We start from the raw sequence: 19,452 nt of genomic DNA, 5'->3' as shown, positions 1-19,452 counted from the left end.
GCAATGGCTGGAGGGCTGCTGTATGGAGACACTTGGTATAAGAGGATGCTTAGGAGGACATCTGGGCCTGGTAGGAAAACCTATTTTACACTATATAATGTGTTGCCATCAGTTATATAGACTAACTTCTGGTGACAGTCTCCCTTTAAAGGGGCTATTTCCACCATATACCTCTATAGCAATACAAAGTATTAGCTATAAATGATTGAAGGATGTAGCGTCCCCACTGATCTCCGGAATCTCCTCTCAAGAATATTCTATGGAAGGTTTGGATATAGCAGTGAGCATGGGTCTCTTCATTCTTAGGATCAGTGCAGGCCCCAAAAGTCATACCTTCACCAGTGCTGGCATATCCTAGTGATACACTATGTACAACCAGGTATCATTTATGTAGTATTTTTATATTTATTTAGATATTTTTTCCTATAAAGGTGATGGATCAGAACCTGCTGCAGAGGTCCAAGACAAGAAAACAGAAGAGGAGAAACTCACATGTGACAATGAGATGGACACCAATGTAGACGATGGCATAAAGCTAGCAAAGGCCCTGAAAGTGGCCAGATGTTTGGGTAGCCGAGAAGACCCCGTAAGTCAGGACCCGGCCGTTGTCAGTGGCCCTCTCTCGGATATGTTCACAGAGATTGCTGCAAGCCAAGTGCCCATCCGCAGCCAGCAAATAGGGGAGCCTGAGTTTAGCCATGAGCAGAAGATGTCACTGCTTCTGGACCTCTACCAGACCAAACCTCTTGTCTTTCTGGAGCGTTTCCGGAAGGTTCTTAGAGAAGAACATCTTGAATGCTTTAGCCACTTATCTGGGGACTACACCGCTGATTTCTACTTCAAGGAAATCCGCAAAGCCTCACTCAAAAAAGTTCATCGTACAAGAGTCCGAAATAAGAGATACGCTGCCCTCCAGCAACTGATCACAGGTATGACGATTCTCGTTATATGGATGTCTCATCTTAAATGCACAAATTTATGAAGTGAAAGGGAAACCATGTAGTGCATGCTGCAGCTATCTATTCTAATAGAGGGGTTCTCTGATGTCCCTATGACAGTGGTCTTCAAACTGTTACCCTCTAGGTGTTACAAAACTACAACTCCTCGCATTTGGATAACTCTGCCCTATCATATGTCTGGACAAAGTGTTTGTCCAGACTGAATTTTGACTAAAATATCAAGCTATTCTTACTCTCCTATCCCATCTTACTATTGGTGTAGAGACACAACTGCATGTTGGGCAGTACAGATGCTGAATGCCCAGTGAGTGTCGTTCTCAGGTGGAATGACAGATGTTTTCCAATTCTCCAAAAAGTCCCCACAGCAGTATAAAATTACCTGTGTAAAAAATCTGGAGACCTTTTCGCAAGAAAAAAAACTTGGCTTACGTGACCTGCAACACATTTTTTTAATGTGTCTTAGACTCTCTTTCATGTCTTACTTGACAACGGGGCTTGGCTTACCAGTAGGTGAATGTGCCTTTGCTGAAAGGGATTTTAAATGGGTTGTTCGTTGTTTTCCAAAGAATCATATCCTGTTGGGGCCGGGGAAAAATAGAAAAAAAATCTATACTAACTTAACCCCAGTCCCCCAATGGTCCAGTTCAGCTTCTTCCAGTGCCTTGATCATATGTCTTCTTCCTGCTCCCAAGATGAGCAGTACCTGACGGCTCAGCCAATCATTGACCTCAGCTCAGTGTCCTGTCTCAGCCGGTGATTGGAGTTGGTAAGTCGGGCTCCAAGTGCTCATCTTGAAAGCAGGGAAAAAAGATATGTGGACTGGACAAAGCCAAACTGGAGCTGAGGGGTACTAGAGGTAGGCAAGTATAGAAATTTTTTTTTTTGTATACCTGGCCCCAGCATGAAATGAATTTTTGCAAAACGCCAAAAATCATGCTAAATATTGGCGTACAATTGAGCTAACTAGAAGATGGTGCAAACTAGACAATCTACAGATGTGCCAGATGTTGAAACAGTATGAGCCACTGTGAAAAATCTGGTGCAATCCTAGACTGTCTAGTCTAAGTTTACATTAAGAAATAATATATTTTTTTATTTTATTTATTTTTTTAATACTGCTTTTTTTTTTAAACTGCCGCTGAACCCTAAAATAAAAATGTACCACAAATGAGCAAAAGCGCTCCCAATAAAGTATTGTAGATAAAGTATTTTGTATTTCCTAGCCATAACACTCTTCTATGATGTCCCTATGCCCTAAGAAAACCCCATAGCTTATCCTACAGTAGGTCAGTGTTTCCTAACCAGCGTGCCTTCTGCTGTTGCAAAACTACAACTCCCAGCATGCAGGAACAGCCAACAGCTGGAGGCACACTGGTTGGGGGAAACACTGCTCTTGAGGTTAATTGGGAGGTATCCTAGGTTGCAAGGTTTTGTCAGCTCTGGTCTTTGATCTCTAAATATATGAGCTCACCTTTCTGAAGGCAGCTCTGGTGAAACACGTTTATCAAAGGGTTAATTTGGTGACTTGCTGGGACTTGTAGAGGTCTGGCGGCTTTAACCCTTGCACCATCACACTCTCTCTAGCGTCTTAGCTGCACCGATAGGGTGTGATCGTGACACGCCCCCTCCCAGAGACTTGCATTGAGGGGGCATGGCTGTGATGTCAGGAGGGGCGTGGCAGACCCCCGCAGCGTGAAAACAGCATTCGGAACATTGACTTCCCAACACTGGTTAATGGAGTACCCCTTTAAAGGGGTTATCCAGGCAAAACCTTTTTTTATATATATCAACTGGCTCCGGAAAGTTAAACAGATTTGTAAATTACTTCTATTAAAAAATCTTAATCCTTCCAATAGTTATTAGCTTCTGAAGTTTTCTGTCTAACTGCTCAATGATGATGTCACGTCCCGGGAGCTGTGCATGATGGGAGAATATCCCCATAGGAACTGCACAGCTCCTGGGACGTGAGTCATCAGAGAGCAGTTAGACAGAAAACAACAACTCAACTTCAGAAGCTAATAACTATTGGAAGGATTAAGATTTTTTAATAGAAGTAATTTACAAATCTGTTTAACTTTCCGGAGTCTGTTGATATATAAAAAAAAGTTTTGGCCTGGATAACCCCTTTAAGCCTCCGCACTTTCTACCCTTTTAAAACCCCGAAAACACAGCAAAGACGTAAGGTATTAAAAACCTTGGAAATGTTATTTATGCCCATTCAGCCTTCACCTCTTGCTCCTACTCTCCCTTTGTCTTATACATATTCTGTTTCTTCTTTATATAGATGGGGAATATTTCAGTGATGAGCAGATGCGAGCTCGGGACCCCCTCATGTATGAGCACTATGTGGGACAGTACCAGAGCGAGGAGGAGATCATGTCACAGAACAGTCGGGACATGGCTCAGGCCAGTTCTCTATCAGATGTTCTCCTTAACTCCTGCCAGGAGCAGTCACTGCAGATGAGGCTGGAGGCTCAGCGGGAGCTGGAGCAGAACTGTGAAGAGGAGGAGGAGGAGACGGACGACAGCGCTGAGGAGGGTGAGTAACAGAGGCCTCCAAAGTCCACATACAGTAGACCTTGTCATGGGAAATACTCTACATATCTGACTATTTCTCTGTACTTTAATCTGGAAACGTTTTAAATCAACTGATGCCAGAAAGTTAAACCGATTTGTAAATTATTTCTATTAAAAAAATCTTAATCCTTCCAGTACTTATCAGCTGCTGTATACTCCAGAGGAAGTACTTTTCTTTTTGAATTTTCTTTGTCTGACCACAGTGCTCTCTGCTGCCACCTCTGTCCATGTCAGGAACTGTCCAGAGTAGGAGAGGTTTGCTATGAGGATTTGCTCCTACTCTGGACAGAGGTGTCAGCAGAGAGCACTGTGTTGAGACAAAAATTCTAAAAGAAATAAACTTCCTGTGGAGCATACAGCAGCTGATAAGTACTGTAAGGATTAAGATTTTTAAATAGAAGTAATTTACAAATATGTTTACATTTCTGGCACCAGTCAATTAAAATAAAAATAAAAAAATGTTTTCCAGCGGAGTACCCCTTTTAACTGATGACTGGTTTTGATGTGTTTATGTAAAATGTTAAAATGTTATGTACATGACCTAAACTTAAAGGAGTACTCCGGTGGGAAAAAAAAAATTTCAACTGGTTCCAGAAAGTTATTCAGATTAGTAAATTTCTTCTATTAAAAAAATCTTAATTCAGCTTCTGTATCCTCCACAGGAAGTTCTTTTCTTGTTGAATTTCTTTTCTGTCTGACCACAGTGCTCTCTGCTGACACCTCTGTCTGTGTCATGAACTGTCCAGAGCAGGAGCAAATCCCCATAGCAAAACTCTCCTGCTCTGGACAGTTCATGACACAGACAGAGGTGTCAGCAGAGAGCACTGTGGTCAGACAGAAAAGAAATTCAAAAAGAAATGAACTTCCTGTGAAGCATAATAGCAGCTGATAAGTACTGGAAGGATTAGGATTTTTTAATAGAAGTTATTTACAAATCTGTTTAACTTTTTGGAGCCAGTTGATATGAAAAAAAAAAAAATGTTTTCCACCGGAGTACCCCTTTAAACAAGCCTCTGATATATAGAAAGCTTCTGATCATAGAAAGCTGAGTGAGCGATGTACAGTCTGTAGAAAGGTCTGAAAGCGGAGCAGAAATAAAGGGGTACAGTGCTCAGCACTGCTTTACCTTATTTGTAGCGATCAGTTTGAATCTCGGGAGCTGGAGCCCCACCAATCCAGGCTTATGACATCACAGAAAGTTGTTCAAAAGTTAAGATACATTTTAAGCACCTTGTAATTAAAAGGGTTATCCAATCAACGGAATAAAAAAAAATAAAAAATCAGCTTAGGACATTAACCCCTTCACGACGGGCGACGTACATGTACGGCGCCGCAAAGTGTCACTTGGCGTGCGGCGACGTACATGTACGTCGCGGGGTTCCGGGTGCGCCGCCTCACCGGTAGCGGTGATCGGGCCGGGATGACTGCTGTTATCTAACAGCAGGCATCCCGGCACATCGCCGAGGGGGGTCCTGAGACCCCCCCATGACCGCGATGCGCGCAAATCGCAGGTCAATTCAGACCTGCGATCTGCGCGATTCCGGGTCAAACGGGTCACTGGTGACCCGGAAAATAAGAGGGATCGTAGGTGTCCGAGACACCCTAGATCCCCCTAAAGGGATAGGAGTTTGGTGGCAGGGTTGCCACCCCTCCTATCCCTGCTATTGGTCGGCCGAGCGACCGACCGATAGCAGACCGGGGGAGGGGGGGTTAAAGTTCGGTTCCCCCGCTTTGCCCACCTATCGGTGTCCGGGGAAAACGGGGGAACCGTCCAGGGAGGGTCGGCGCCGAAGGTCCCTACCTGGATCCCGGATCGCGATCCTCCATGCGGGGATCCCCCACGTGCGGCGGCTTCCGGGTCCTGCTAGGTGAGTTGTTGCCTAGCAACATCCGGAGGGCCACAGTTTACAGTGGTCTCTAAACCGTGGCCCTCCAGATGTTGCAAAACTACAACTCCCAGCATGCCCAGACAGCTGTTTGCTGTGTGGGCATGCTGGGACTTGTAGTTTTGCAATATTTAGAGGGGTTCAGGTTGTAGATCACTAAGTGGTCTCAAACTGTAGCCCTCCAGATGTTGTAGTTTTGCAACATCTGGAGGGCCACAGTTTTGAGACCACTGGACAGTGATTTACAACTTGAACCCCTCTAAATCTTGCAAAACTACAACTCCCAGCATTCAGGAACAGCATAAGGCTGTCTTGGCATGCTGGAAGTTGTACTTGCGTGCCTCCAGCCATTGCATAACTACATCTCCCAGCATGCCCTTCCGCAATCAGTACATGCTGGGAGTTGCAGTTTTGCAACAGCTGGAGGCACACTGGTTGGAAAATACTGAGTTAGGTCATAGAACCTAACTCAAGGTTTTCCAGCCAGTGTGCCTCCAGCTGTTGCAAAACTACAACTCCCAGCATGCATGGTCTGTCAGTGCATGCTGGGAGTTGTAGTTTTCACCCCCCTCCCGTGTGAATGTACAGGGTACGTTCACACTGGCGGCAGATTACAGTGAGTTCCCCACTGCAAATTTGAGATGCGGCAAATTTTCCGCCGCAGCTCAAACTCCTAGCGGGAGACTCAGTGTAATCTGCCGCCAGTGTGAATGTAACCTAAAAACACTACACTACACTAACATAAAATAAAGAGTAAAACACTACATATACACACGTACACTGCCCCCCCCCCCACCCCCCTTCTCCAATAAAAATGAAAAACGTATTGTACGGCAGTGTTTCTAAGATGGAGCCTCCAGCTGTTGCAAAACAAAAACTCCCAGCATTTCTGGACAGCAATTGACTGTCCAAGCATGCTGGGAGTTTAGCAACAGCTGGAGGCACCCTGTTTGGGAATCACTGGCGTAGAATACCCCTATGTCCATCCCTATGCAAGTCCCTAATTCAGGCCTAAAATGCACATGGCGCTCTCACTTTGGAGCCCTGTCATATTTCAAGGCAACAGAATAGGGTCACATATGGGGTATCGCCGTACCCGGGAGAAATTGCCTTACAAATTTTGGGGGGCTTTTTCTCCTTTTACCCCTTATGAAAAGGAACAGTTGGGGTCTACACCAGCATTAGTGTAAAAAAATAAAAATTTTTACACTAACATGCTGGTGTTGCCCTATACTTTTCATTTTCACAAGAGGTAAAAGGGAAAAATGCCCCCCAAAATTTGTAACATAATTTCTCCCGACTACGGAGATACCCCATATGTGGGCGCAAAGTGCTCGGGGGGCGCACAACAAGGCCCAGAAGGGAGAGTGCGCCATGTACATTTGAGGTGATTTGCACAGAGGTGGCTGATTGTTACAGCGGTTCTGACAAACGCAAAAAAAAAAAAACACACACATGTGACCCCATTTTGAAAACTACACCCCTCACGGAATTTAATAAGGGGTGCAGTGAGAATTTACACCCCACAGGTGTCTGACGGATCTTTGGAACAGTGGTCCGTGAAAATGAAAAATTTTGCACAGCCCACTGTTTCAAAGATCTGTCAGACACCAGTGGGGGGTAAATGCTCACTGTACCCCTCATTACATTCTGTGAGGGGTCTAGTTTCCAAAATGGTATGCCATGTGGGGGTTATTTTGCTGTTCTGGCACCATAGGGGCTTCCTAAATGTGACATGCCCCCCGAGCAAAATTTGACGCCTTCCCTTCTGAGCATTGTAGTTCGCCCGTAGTGCACTTCAGGTCCACTTATGGGGTACCTCCATACTCAGAAGATATGGAGTTACAAATTTTGGGGGGTCTTTTCTGCTATTAACCCTTGCAAAAATGTGAAATTTGGGGGGAAACCCACATTTTAGTGAAATTTTTTTTTTCTTTTTTTTTTACATATGCAAAAGTCGTGAAACACCTGTGGGGTATTAAGGCTCACTTTATTCCTTGTTACGTTCCTCAAGGGGTCTAGTTTCCAAAATGGTATGCCATGTGTTTTTTTTTTTGCTGTTCTGGCACCATAGTGGCTTCCTAAAGGTGACATGCCCCCCAAAAACCATTTCAGAAAAACGTACTCTCCAAAATCCCCTTGTCGCTCCTTCGCTTCTGAGCCCTCTACTGCGCCCGCCGAACACTTTACATAGACATATGAGGTATGTGCTTTCTCGAGAGAAATTGGGCTACAAATATAAGTATAAATTTTCTCCTTTTACCCCTTGTAAAAATTCAAAAATTGGGTCTACAAGAACATGCGAGTGTAAAAAATGAAGATTTTGAATTTTCTCCTTCACTTTGCTGCTTTTCCTGTGAAACACCTAAAGGGTTAAAACATTTACTGAATGTCATTTTGAATACTTTGGGGGGTGTAGTTTTTATAATGGGGTCATTTGTGGGGTATTTCTAATATGAAGACCCTTCAAATCCACTTCAAACCTGAACTGGTCCATGAAAAATTGCGAGTTTGAAAATTTTGTGAAAAATTGGAAAATTGCTGCTGAACTTTGAAGCCCTCTGGTGTCTTCCAAAAGTAAAAACTCGTCAATTTTATGATGCAAACATAAAGTAGACATATTGTATATGTGAATCCAAAAAAAATGTATTTGGAATATCCATTTTCCTTACAAGCAGAGAGCTTCAAAGTTAGAAAAATGCAAAATTTTTAATTTTTTCATCAAATTTTGGAATTTTTCACCAAGAAAGGATGCAAGTTACCACAAAATTTTACCACTAAGTTAAAGTAGAATATGTCACGAAAAAACAATCTCAGAATCAGAATGATAACTAAAAGCATTCCAGAGTTATTAATGTTTAAAGTGACAGTGGTCAGATTTGCAAAAAAGGGCTTCGTCCTAGAGGTGAAAATGGGCTCCGTCCTTAACCTGTTCAGGACCCATGACGTATGCATACGTCATGGCGTTTTCCGGTCTCTGCCGCTCGCCGGGCAGAGATCGGAACTGGATGCCTGCTGAAATCCTTCAGCAGGCATCCAGGGCAAACGCCGAGGGGGGCCATGTAGGCCCCCCATGTCGGCGATCGCCGCAAATCGCAAGGGAAACCGCCCTTGCGATCTGCGGCGATACCGGGCTGATCGGGTCTCTGGGACCCGACCGCCCGGTAATTTCGCATGATCCCGGCTGTCGCAGACAGCCAGGACCATGCTGGAGTATCGGAGCGAGGTGGCAAGCCGGCCACCTCCTCCGATCCCCTGCGATCTGTCGGTTAGTTAACCGACCAATCGCAGGAGGGGGGGCGGTTACTTCCTCCCGTCCTGCCCGGCCCCTGAAAGTCCGGAGAGGACGAGAGGAAGACCGGAGGACGCGGCAGGGGACGGGGGAGTGCTGGGGACCGGCCCCGGTACTTACCTCGTCCCTGAAGACCCGGATCCAGACGATGAAGACGGCGGCGGCGACAGGTGAGTAGATCTTCAGCCGCGGTCGGGCCCTTTACAGCAATGCACGTCGCCGTAAAGCGACATGCATTGCTGTAATAGGACCCTGTAAACTACAACTCCCAGCATGCCCAGACAGCCCTTGGCATCTGGGCATGCTGGGAGTTGCAGTTTTGCAACATCTGGAGGTACACAGTTTGGAGACCACTGTGCCCTTCCAGGTGTTGCAAAACTACACATCCTCAGCATGCCCTTACTGTCCAGGCATGCTGGGAGTTGTAGTTCTGTAACATCTGGCCCTTCAGATGTTGCAGAACTACAACTCCCAGCATGCCTGGACAGTTTTGGCATACTGGGAGTTGTAGTTTTGCAACATCTGGAAGGGCACAGATTGGGAACCACTGTATTAGTGGTCTGCAAACTGTAGTCCTCCAGATGTTGCAAAACTACAACTCCAAGCATGCTGGGAGTTGTAGTTCGGCAACATCTGGCTCTAAAGATGTTGCCGAACTACTACTCCCAGCATGCCTGAGAATGTTTGGGAGTTGTGGTTTTGCAACAGCTGGAGGCACACTGGTTGGGAAACATTGTTTCCTAACTCAGTGTTTCCCAACCCGTGTGCCTCCAGCTGTTGCAAAACCACAACTCCCAAACATTCTCAGGCATGCTGGGAGTTGTAGTTTTGCAACAGCTGGAGGTCCCCCCCCCCCCCCCCCCCCCCCCCCCCCCGTGAATGTACAGGGTACATTCACATGGGCAGGGGGCTTACAGTGAGTATCGGGCTGCAAGTTTGCGATGCAGCAAATTTTGCGCGGCAGCTCAAACTCGCTGTAATCCCCCCGCCCGTGTGACTGTACCCTAAAAACACTACACTACACTAACACAAAATAAAATAAAAAGTAAAAAACACTACATATACACATACCCCTACACAGCCCCCCTCCCTCCCCAATAAAAATGAAAAACGTCTGGTACGCCACTCTTTCCAAAATGGAGCCTCCAGCTGTTGCAAAACAACAACTCCCAGTATTGCCAGACAGCCGTTGACTGTCCAGGCATGCTGGGAGTTTTACAACAGCTGGAGGCATCCTGTTTGGGAATCACTGGCGTAGAATACCCCTATGTCCACCCCTATGCAAATCCCTAATTCAGGCCTCAAATGCACATGGCGCTCTCATTTTGGAGCCCTGTCGTATTTCAGGGCAACAGTTTAGGGCCACATATGGGGTATCGCCGTACTCGGGAGAAATTGCCTTACAAATCTTGGGGGTCTTTTTCTCCTTTCACCCCTTATGAAAAGGTGAAGTTGGGGTCTACACCAGCATGTTAGTGTAAAAAAAATAAACTTTTTACACTAACATGCTGGTGTTGCCCTATACTTTTCATTTTGACAAGAGGTAAAGGGGAAAAAAGCCCCACAAAATTTGTAACACAATTTCTCCCGACTACGGAGATACCCCATATGTGGGCACAAAGTGCTCTGGGGGCGTACAACAAGGCCCAGAAGGGAGAGTGCACCATGTACATTTGAGGTGATTTGCACAGGGGTGGCTGATTGTTACAGCGGTTTTGACAAACGCAAAAAAAACAAAACCCCACATGTGACCCCATTTCGGAAACTAGACCCCTCACGGAATGTAATGAGGGGTGAAGTGAGAATTTACACCCCACTGGTGTCTGACGGATCTATGGAACAATGGGCTGTGCAAATTAAAAATGTTGTACAGCCCACTGTTCCAAAGATTTGACAGACACCAGTGGGGGGTAAATGCTCATTTTATGCCTTGTTACGTTCCTCAAGGGGTCTAGTTTCCAAAATGGTATGCCATGTGGGGGTTATTTTGCTGTCCTGGCACCATATGGGCTTCCTAAATGCGACATGCCCCCCGAGCAAAATTTGCTCTCAAAAAGCCAAATATGACTCCTTCTCTTCTGAGCATTGTAGTTCGCCCGTAGTGCACTTCAGGTCAACTTATGGGGTACCTCCATACTCAGAAGAGATGTGGTTACAAATTTTGGGGGGTATTTTCTGCTATTAACCCTTGTAAAAATGTTGAAATTTGGGGGGAAACACACATTTTAGTGATTTTTTTTTATTTATTTTTTACGTATGCAAAAGTCGTGAAACCCCTGTGGGGTATTAAGGCTCACTTTATTTCTTGTTACGTTCCACAAGGGGTCTAGTTTCCAAAATGGTATGCCATGTGTTTTTTTTTTTGCTGTCCTGGCACCATAGGGGCTTCCTAAATGCGACATGCCCCCGAGCAAAATTTGCTCTCAAAAAGCCAAATATGACTCCTTCTCTTCTGAGCATTGTAGTTCACCCATAGTACACCTCAGGTCAACTTATGGGATACCTCCATACTCAGAAGAGATGGGGTTACAATGTTTGGGGGGTATTTTCTGCTATTAACCCTTGCAAAAATGTGAAATTTGGGGGGAAACACACATTTTAGTGAAATTTTATTTTTATTTTTTTACATATGCAAAAGTCGTGAAACCCCTGTGGGGTATTAACGCTCACTTTATTCCTTGTTACGTACCTCAAGGGGTCTAGTTTCCAAAATGGTATGCCATGTGGGGGATTTTTGCTGTTCTGGCACCAATGGGGCTTCCTAAATGCAACATGCCTCCCAAAAACCATTTAAAAAAAACGTACTCTCCAAAATCCCCTTGTCGCTCCTTCGCTTCTGAGCCCTCTACTGCGCCCGCCGAACACTTTACTTAGACATATGAGGTATGTGCTTACTCGAGAGAAATTGGGATACAAATATAAGTATACATTTTCTCCTTTTTCCCCTTGTAAAAATTCAAAAATTGGGTCTACAAGAACATGCGAGTGTAAAAAATGGAGATTGTGAATTTTCTCCTTCACTTTGCTGTTCTTCCTGTGAAACACCTAAAGGGTTAAAACGCGGACTGAATGTCATTTTGAATACTCTGGGGGGTGCAGTTTTTATAATGGGGTAATTTGTGGGGTATTTCTAATATGAAGACCCTTCAAATCCCCTTCAAACCTGAACTGGTCCATGAAAAATTGTGAGTTTGGAAATTTTGTGAAAAATTGGAAAATTGCTGCTGAACTTTGAAGCCCTCTGGTGTCTTCCAAAAGTAAAAACACTTAAATTTTATGATGCAAACATAAAATAGACATATTGTATATGTGAATAAAAAAAAAAAATTATTTGGAATATCCATTTTCCTTACAAGCAGAGAGCTTCAAAGTTAAAAAAAAGTGCAAAATTTTCAAATTTTTCATAAAATGTTGGGATTTTTCACCAAGAAAGGATGCAAGTTACCACAAAATTTTACCACTATGTTAAAGTAGAATATGTCACGAAAAAACAATCTCGGAATCAGAATGATGACTAAAAGCATCCCAGAGTTATTAATGTTTAAAGTGACAGTGGTCAGATGTGCAAAAAATGGCCGGGTCCTGAGGTGTAAAATGGCTGGGTCCTTAAGGGGTTAAGGGGTTAAAGGGGTTATCATGAGGAAAACTTTTTTTTAATATAGATCAACTGGCTCCAGAAAGTTAAACAAATTTGTAAATTACTTCTATTAAAAAATCTTAATCCTTCCTATAGTTATTAGCTTCTGAAGTTGAGTTGGTGTTTTCTGTCTAACTGCTTTCTGAGACTCACGTCCCAGGAGCTGTGCAGTTCCTATGGGGATATTCTCCCATCATGCACAGCTCCCGGGACATGACATCATCATTGAGGAGTTGGACAGAAAACTTCAGAAGCTAATAACTATTGGAAGGATTAAGATTTTTTAATAGAAGTAATTTACAAATCTGTTTAACTTTCCGGAGCCAGTTGATATATAAAAATAAGTTTTTTCCTGGAATACCCCTTTAACCTTGCATCTATTATTCTACTGTGACCTATTAAATCTCCTGTACATGGCTCTAATACACCTTTCTGCCCTCCTACTTGCTCCCTTCCCTGCACGCTGTCTTTAAACTACAGGTCCCAGCATCCTTTGCTGCCGCTCTGTGCTCACTTGCTCCTAACTGCCGTTTCTTCCCCAGTCTCTTGGCCCCAACCCTCAGAGCATTACTAAGCAACCATTCCCATCCTGCTTCCATCTCCTGTTCTATAAAGCAATGATTCACAAAATGGGTGCCTCCATCTCTTACAAAACTACAACTCCCAGCATTCCCAAAAAGTCCATCTGTAAACCCCCTCACTTCCTCAGTTATCAGATCTTTCTTCTGTGCAGTTGCTTCTGGGGGCATGGCTTACATGGACTCAGAGACAGCAGAAAAGTCACATGACTCTGTCTCCAAGGGTGGGGGCCAGAGGCAGTTAGGGGAAGAAAGCCGAGACAGAGTGGAAACGAGAATGAAGTGACCATAAAAGCAGGAGTTTTGTCCGGCGCAGAAAGGAACCGTCAGCAGGCAGGATAAAATCAAGGGATTTATTGAATACAACGCGTTTCGCTGCGCATGCGCAGCTTCTTCAGGCATGTCAAAATGAGGCTAGTGGCAGGTATATATACCCCCAACAATTAACCATTTACAAACTTTTGAATGTTACCACATAATAGTATATGCGTGAATATACATACAATACAGATAAAAAATAATAAAAATATACAAAGGGCATATAAATAACATGAACACAGATAAATATAATTATAAATATATGAGTGATATAGAAAAAAAATATATTCATAATAAACTTTTAAAATACAACTAAGCTGAGCTGTTTGTAAATGAGCTCAACACCAATTCATGGGGCATAAAATTTACTATGCAATATGCAGAAACATTCATTCAGTTTTTGGATCTTGAGATCCATAAGACAGACAATGGCACAATTTCTACTAAAACTTTTTTCAAATCAGTCGACGTTAATAGTTTTTTACAGTTCGATAGCGCCCACTACCCCAGCTGGTAAGGGGTGTTCCATATGGCCAGTATCTGCGAATCCGCAGAAACTGTACATTTGATAATGACTTTATTGTCCAAGCTGACATTCTAAAGCAGGGGTCCTCAAACTTTTTAAACAGGGGGCCAGTTCATGGTCCCTCAGACCGTTGGAGGGCCGGAGTAAAAAAAAAATAAAAAAAAAAAACTATGAACAAATTCCTATGCACACTGCCTATATCTTATTCTGAAGTGAAGAAACAAAGCGCGAATAAATACAATATTTAAAATGAAGAACAAGTAAATTTAAATCAACAAACTTACCAGTATTTCAATGGGAAAGTTCCCCCCACATTAGGTGCAGTATAGTTCCCCCCACATTGGTGCAGTATAGTTCCCCCCACATTGGTGCAGTATAGTTCCCCCCACATTAGGTGCAGTATAGTTCCCCCCACATTAGGTGCAGTATAGTTCCCCCCCACATTAGGTGCAGTATAGTTCCCCCCCCACATTAGGTGCAGTATAGTTCCCCCCCACATTAGGTGCAGTATAGTTCCCCCCCACATTAGGTGCAGTATAGTTTCCCCCCACATTAGGTGCAGTATAGTTTCCCCCCACATTAGGTGCAGTATAGTTTCCCCCCACATTAGGTGCAGTATAGTTTCCCCACATTAGGTGCAGTATAGTTTCCTCCCACATTAGGTGCAGTATAGTTCCCCCCACATTAGGTGCAGTATAGTTCCCCCCCACATTAGGTGCAGTATAGTTCCCCCCCCACATTAGGTGCAGTATAGTTCCCCCCCACATTAGGTGCAGTATAGTTCCCCCCCACATTAGGTGCAGTATAGTTTCCCCCCCACATTAGGTGCAGTATAGTTTCCCCCCACATTAGGTGCAGTATAGTTTCCCCCCACATTAGGTGCAGTATAGTTTCCCCCCACATTAGGTGCAGTATAGTTTCCTCCCACATTAGGTGCAGTATAGTTTCCCCCCACATTAGGTGCAGTATAGTTTCCCCCCACATAAGGTGCAGTATAGTTCCCCCCACATAAGGTGCAGTATAGTCCCCCAAATTACATTGGCAGTATGTCCCCCCACAGGCATACAGCCTCCAGCCATGACTGGAGGCTGTATGCCTGTGTACTGCCCCATTTCAGTGTTCCGACCACCGCTCCGGCCATAGCAGGACCGGAGGATCGGTGGTCAGAACACCGAAGGGACGCGCCGCTGGTAAACACTTACGTCCTTGCTTCTTCTCTGTTTCTCCGCTCCGTTGCCATGGGCGCACGCATGGGACGTCAGTGACGTCGCTGCGTGCGCCTGTTCCCGGCGGTCCCCGCGTTTTTAAAGTAAACGCGGGCCGCAGGGACTTAACAGATGCATCCTTGTGTTCCGAAAGCATCTTTCGGAACACAGGGATGTCCTGAGTCAGGACCCCTGTTCTAAAGGAACGCTTTATTCAGAGGGGATATCCCAAATCCCTTCTGACTAAGGCATATATCAAAGTAAAAAACAAAAAACAATCTGACCTAGTCACCCCAATTTCAAAAAAATCTAGTTCAGACCAGCTAGATAATAGTTTTAGATATAATTTTGTCACTAATTACAATACTGAAGCATCTAATATTAGAAAAATGCTACTCAAGAACTGGCCGATTATCCAAAACGATAATGTTTTGAATCAACTAATTCCTTCAACTCCAAATATCACCTATAGACGTTCCAAAAATCTTAACAATATATTAGCTCCTAGTAGATTTTTCGATCATTCAGTAATACATAAAACTATAACATCAAAACCTCTTTGTTCCCCGTGTAAAAAAAGCCGTTGTCTTTGCTGTGAGTGGGTTGTCCAAACCGACACCTTCTCCTCTCACTTTACACAACAAACTTTTAAACTAAAGGATACACTGAATTGTGACACTACATATGCCGTTTATTTAATCTCTTGTGGTTGCGACCGTCAATACGTCGGTCGTACAATACAGACGATACGCTCTAGGATGAACAAACACAGATGGAACATAAAACATAGTTTTATGTTACATAGTTTATCACGACATTTTTCCTTTCATCATCACAAAAATACTGAATCATTCAAATTAATTATTCTAGAAACCATCCCTATACATTCACCCAATAGATTACAAAGACTAAATAATCGTGAATCCTTCTGGATTCATAAATTACATACGTTACACCCCCAAGGCTTTAACGAATGTATTGACACAGTAAAATAATTATCTCCCATAATAACAATATGATATAGTATATTAATCCATGTACCGTTCCCTCCCTGCTGTTCATCCTAGAGCGTTGGCCCTTTTTTTCCGTTACAGTGTAAGTCTTTTCACAATTCTTATATTCTCATACACCCTTTTTGTGATTTCATCATTATTTACCTTGTAATCTGTATATACATTTTGCAGTTCTTGCTCCGTATTGATAAAAATATATTTTTTTTATGTTGTTACCTAGAGGAGTGTTCATATGCTGCGCTTTTTCTTTTCTTTTGCGTTATTACACTCTTTTGGATCCTCCACTCCTTATGCTTGTGCAGTCCCATGTATACTTACGACTGCCCCCCCCCCCCCCGTTTTTTGTCATATACATTCTTGTTATACGTATGGGTTTCTATCAAAATAACAAAATAACATTGCTTCTGTATTCAGTTTTTTTCCCTTGTGAATATACCCTCCGGGGAATCATTTTCTGTGATGGGTGTGACCCTTTTGAGCCATACAATATGTCTATTCACATTAGTTGTATTTTAAAAGTTTATTGTGAATATATTTTCTATATCACTCATATATTTATAATTATATTTATCTGTATTCATGTTATTTATATGCCCTTTGTATATTTTTATTATTTTTTATCTGTATTGTATGTATATTCACGCATATACTATTATGTGATAACATTCAAAAGTTTGTAAATGGTTAATTGTTGGGGGTATATATACCTGCCACTAGCCTCATTTTGACAAGCCGGAAGAAGCTGCGCATGCGCAGCGAAACGCGTTGCATTCAATAAATCCCTTGATTTTATCCTGCCTGCTGATGGTTCCTTTCTGCGCCGGACTAAACTCCTGCTTTTATGGTCACTTTATCCTCGTTTCTACTCTACTAAGGAGGGCTGCAGTGGACCGACTTGTACACTTCACGCTAAACCTTGTTGTGTGTGGGCGCACAACCAACTTTGGTAAGCGGCTTGGGATTACCTCCCTTCCCCCCACTCACAAGATCTGCTGATCCCACACATGAGGCGCCTTCTTCCCTTTCTCTAGAGACAGAGTGGAGGCTGGATGGCTCATTTTCCTGCATTTCGCACATTTTTTGTGCTTCATATAGATCTGCAGTGAAGCATTACTTTTAATTACTTGCTTAGAAAGTTAGATTCATCGTTACGTGAGGGAATTAAATAAATGATATTTTACTTAACTGAACTACCACTTTAAATGGGTACTCCGCTGCTCAGCGTTTGGAACAAACTGTTCTGAACGCTGGAGCCGGGAGCTCGTGACGTCATAGCCCCACCCCCTCATGACTACGTCCCGCCCCCTCAATGCAAGTCTATGGGTGGGGGCGTGACAGCCGTAGATTTACATTGAGGGGGCGGGGTGTGACTTCATGAGGGGCAGGGCTTTGACGTTACAAGCTCCCGGCTCCAGCGTTCAGAACAGTTTGTTCCAAACGCTGAGCAGCGGAGTACCCCTTTAAGATAACATACTTACCTAGTCCTGGACCCCCACAGCTCCTGTCCAATTACCAGCTCTCTCTTCTTCCTGCTTCTGAGACGAGTGCTTCATGTAGAGTCTGCAAGGTCAGCCAATCACTGAGAAGGGATAGCGATGCAGCCAGCAGGTCCTGCATTTAGCGCTCATCTTAGAAGAAGAGAGAAGACCAGGGGACTGGACAGAGGTAAGTGGGAGCTGCAGGGAACCAGGGCTAGGTAAGTATAGTTACATTTTTATTTTTTTCTTCTAATTACCCCCCTGATCCACCATCATATTAGTTTTTCTAAAACACTGGATAACTCCTTTTTAAGCTTTGCACCTGCCATCTCTGGACTCTATGCCATACTGTGTCCTTTATCCTACAGAGTCTGAGCTGCAATCTGAGGTGGACGGCGAGGAGCGGGCTCTGATGAGGGAGGAGTTCGTCAGCCGCATGCATCAGAGGTTTTTGGATGGAAAAGATCGAGATTTCGACTACAGGTAAATGAGGCTTTATGTTTTATGCTGCCACCTCTGTTCACAGTATGACTGTAAGCGAACGAGTTGCCTATAGCAACCAATAATTTGTGAACTGACCCTCCTGCTGGACCTCTTCAGTAACACCTAGCCGTTTCCCTATCTTCCATAATGAATATAGCAGTAACAGACAAGCTCGGCCACATACTCCATACATCTCCTCTCCAAAGGGGTCATGCGATGGGGCGTTGCAGTCCCATTTTAGCAGTCAGTCCCTGTGTAGGTGATACGTGTTCACAGCTGGGATATACAGTCTCCCTCCTTTTTATTAATCCTGTATATGTGCTGTGTTTTTCTATTAGCGAAGTAGACGATAACCCAGACTTTGACAATCTGGACATTGTCAATCGGGATGAAGAAGAGCGTTACTTTGATGACGATGATGACGAGGGTATAGATGAGATGGAAGAAGAGGATCAAAGGCCAAATGGAGAGACCGTAGACTGCAATGAGTGATTTTATCACTTGTCCATTTCATTTTTTTACGTGGTAGAGATCACCCTCCTGTTATCCTCTTCTAACTGTGGCCCTAAGGATGGAGGAGCCATTGCAAAATACAGTCACTGCACTGGGTTGGCCATTAGATGGCAGCAGATATCAAGTCCTGCCTATTGACAGTTCCATACAAGACTGAGCGTGCTCTCAATACCGGATTTTCCCTTAAAGGCATGTTTTTGTTACATTCACACGTTTGAAGGGTTACTGAAGACAGTTTATGAACTCATCCTGGGAATTAAAAACATATACATAAGGAGTAAGTTGCACCAAAGACTATGGTAAATGCTGTTTTATGCGTATTGTGCTTTTCTGTTATATTCCTGGATGTCCTAAGCCAGTCTTTTCCACCCAGAGAGCTTCCAGCTGTTGCAAAACTACAACTCCCAGCATGCCCGGACAGACTTCGGCTGTCCGGGCATGCTGGGAGTTGTAGTTTTGCAACACCTGCAGGCACACTGGTTGGAAAACACTGATCTAAGCAATGCCAGCAATGTTGTTAGTAGTCAAGTCAACGCTGCACCAATAATAAGGCAAAAATCTGCTTTATTCTGTTGACTCTTTTGATAAAAAAAATTCTAGTTTGAGAGACAAATTCCTAAATAAAAATCGGTTTGATAATTCTTCATGTCCATTTCTAATTAGTTTAAGGCCCCTTTCACACTATAAAGTTGCTCCGTTAAAGGATCCGTTATAAATGTCCATTAGAACAGTGTTTCCCAACCAGGGGGCCTCCAGTTGTTACAAAACTACAACTCCCAGCATGCCCGGGCAGCCGTTGGCTGTCCGGGCATGCTGGGAGTTGTAGTTTTGCAACAGCTGGAGGCACCCTGGTTGGGAAACGTTGCATTAGAAAAGCCTTAAAAATGGATTTTAAACGGCCGTTACTAAATCCCATTCAAGTCTACGGGATTTTTTGATTAACCGTCATAGCCCGTCATGAATAACAGACGCTATTTGTGATGGAAG

General features: G+C 43.8%; 1 protein-coding gene across 1 annotated transcript; it reads left to right on the top strand.

Annotated features, from left to right (window-relative positions):
* The first annotated feature begins 409 nt into the window (after positions 1-409).
* On the top strand, positions 410-19,094 carry CCDC97 (coiled-coil domain containing 97). The gene is made up of 4 exons (XM_056538335.1): positions 410-929; positions 3,244-3,498; positions 17,838-17,952; positions 18,291-19,094. Exons 1-4 carry the CDS (start codon positions 506-508, stop codon positions 18,442-18,444), a joined length of 948 nt encoding a protein of 315 aa, XP_056394310.1. The 5' UTR covers positions 410-505; the 3' UTR covers positions 18,445-19,094.
* Positions 19,095-19,452: the final 358 nt, after the last annotated feature.

This window comes from Hyla sarda, chromosome 9 (genome assembly GCF_029499605.1).
Source record: "Hyla sarda isolate aHylSar1 chromosome 9, aHylSar1.hap1, whole genome shotgun sequence".
Taxonomy (NCBI): Eukaryota; Metazoa; Chordata; class Amphibia; order Anura; family Hylidae; genus Hyla; species Hyla sarda.
Note: the sequence above shows the minus strand (reverse complement) of the source record. Positions and strands in the feature narration are given on the sequence as shown.

Bases quoted from the DNA above. Each gene is read 5' to 3' on its own strand.
- CCDC97 (XM_056538335.1), top strand. From the start codon at position 506: ATGGACACCAATGTAGACGATGGCATAAAGCTAGCAAAGGCCCTGAAA. The intron at 930-3,243 runs GTATGACGATTC...TTCTTTATATAG, and splicing joins CCTCCAGCAACTGATCACAG to ATGGGGAATATTTCAGTGAT. The intron at 3,499-17,837 runs GTGAGTAACAGA...TTTATCCTACAG, and splicing joins GGACGACAGCGCTGAGGAGG to AGTCTGAGCTGCAATCTGAG.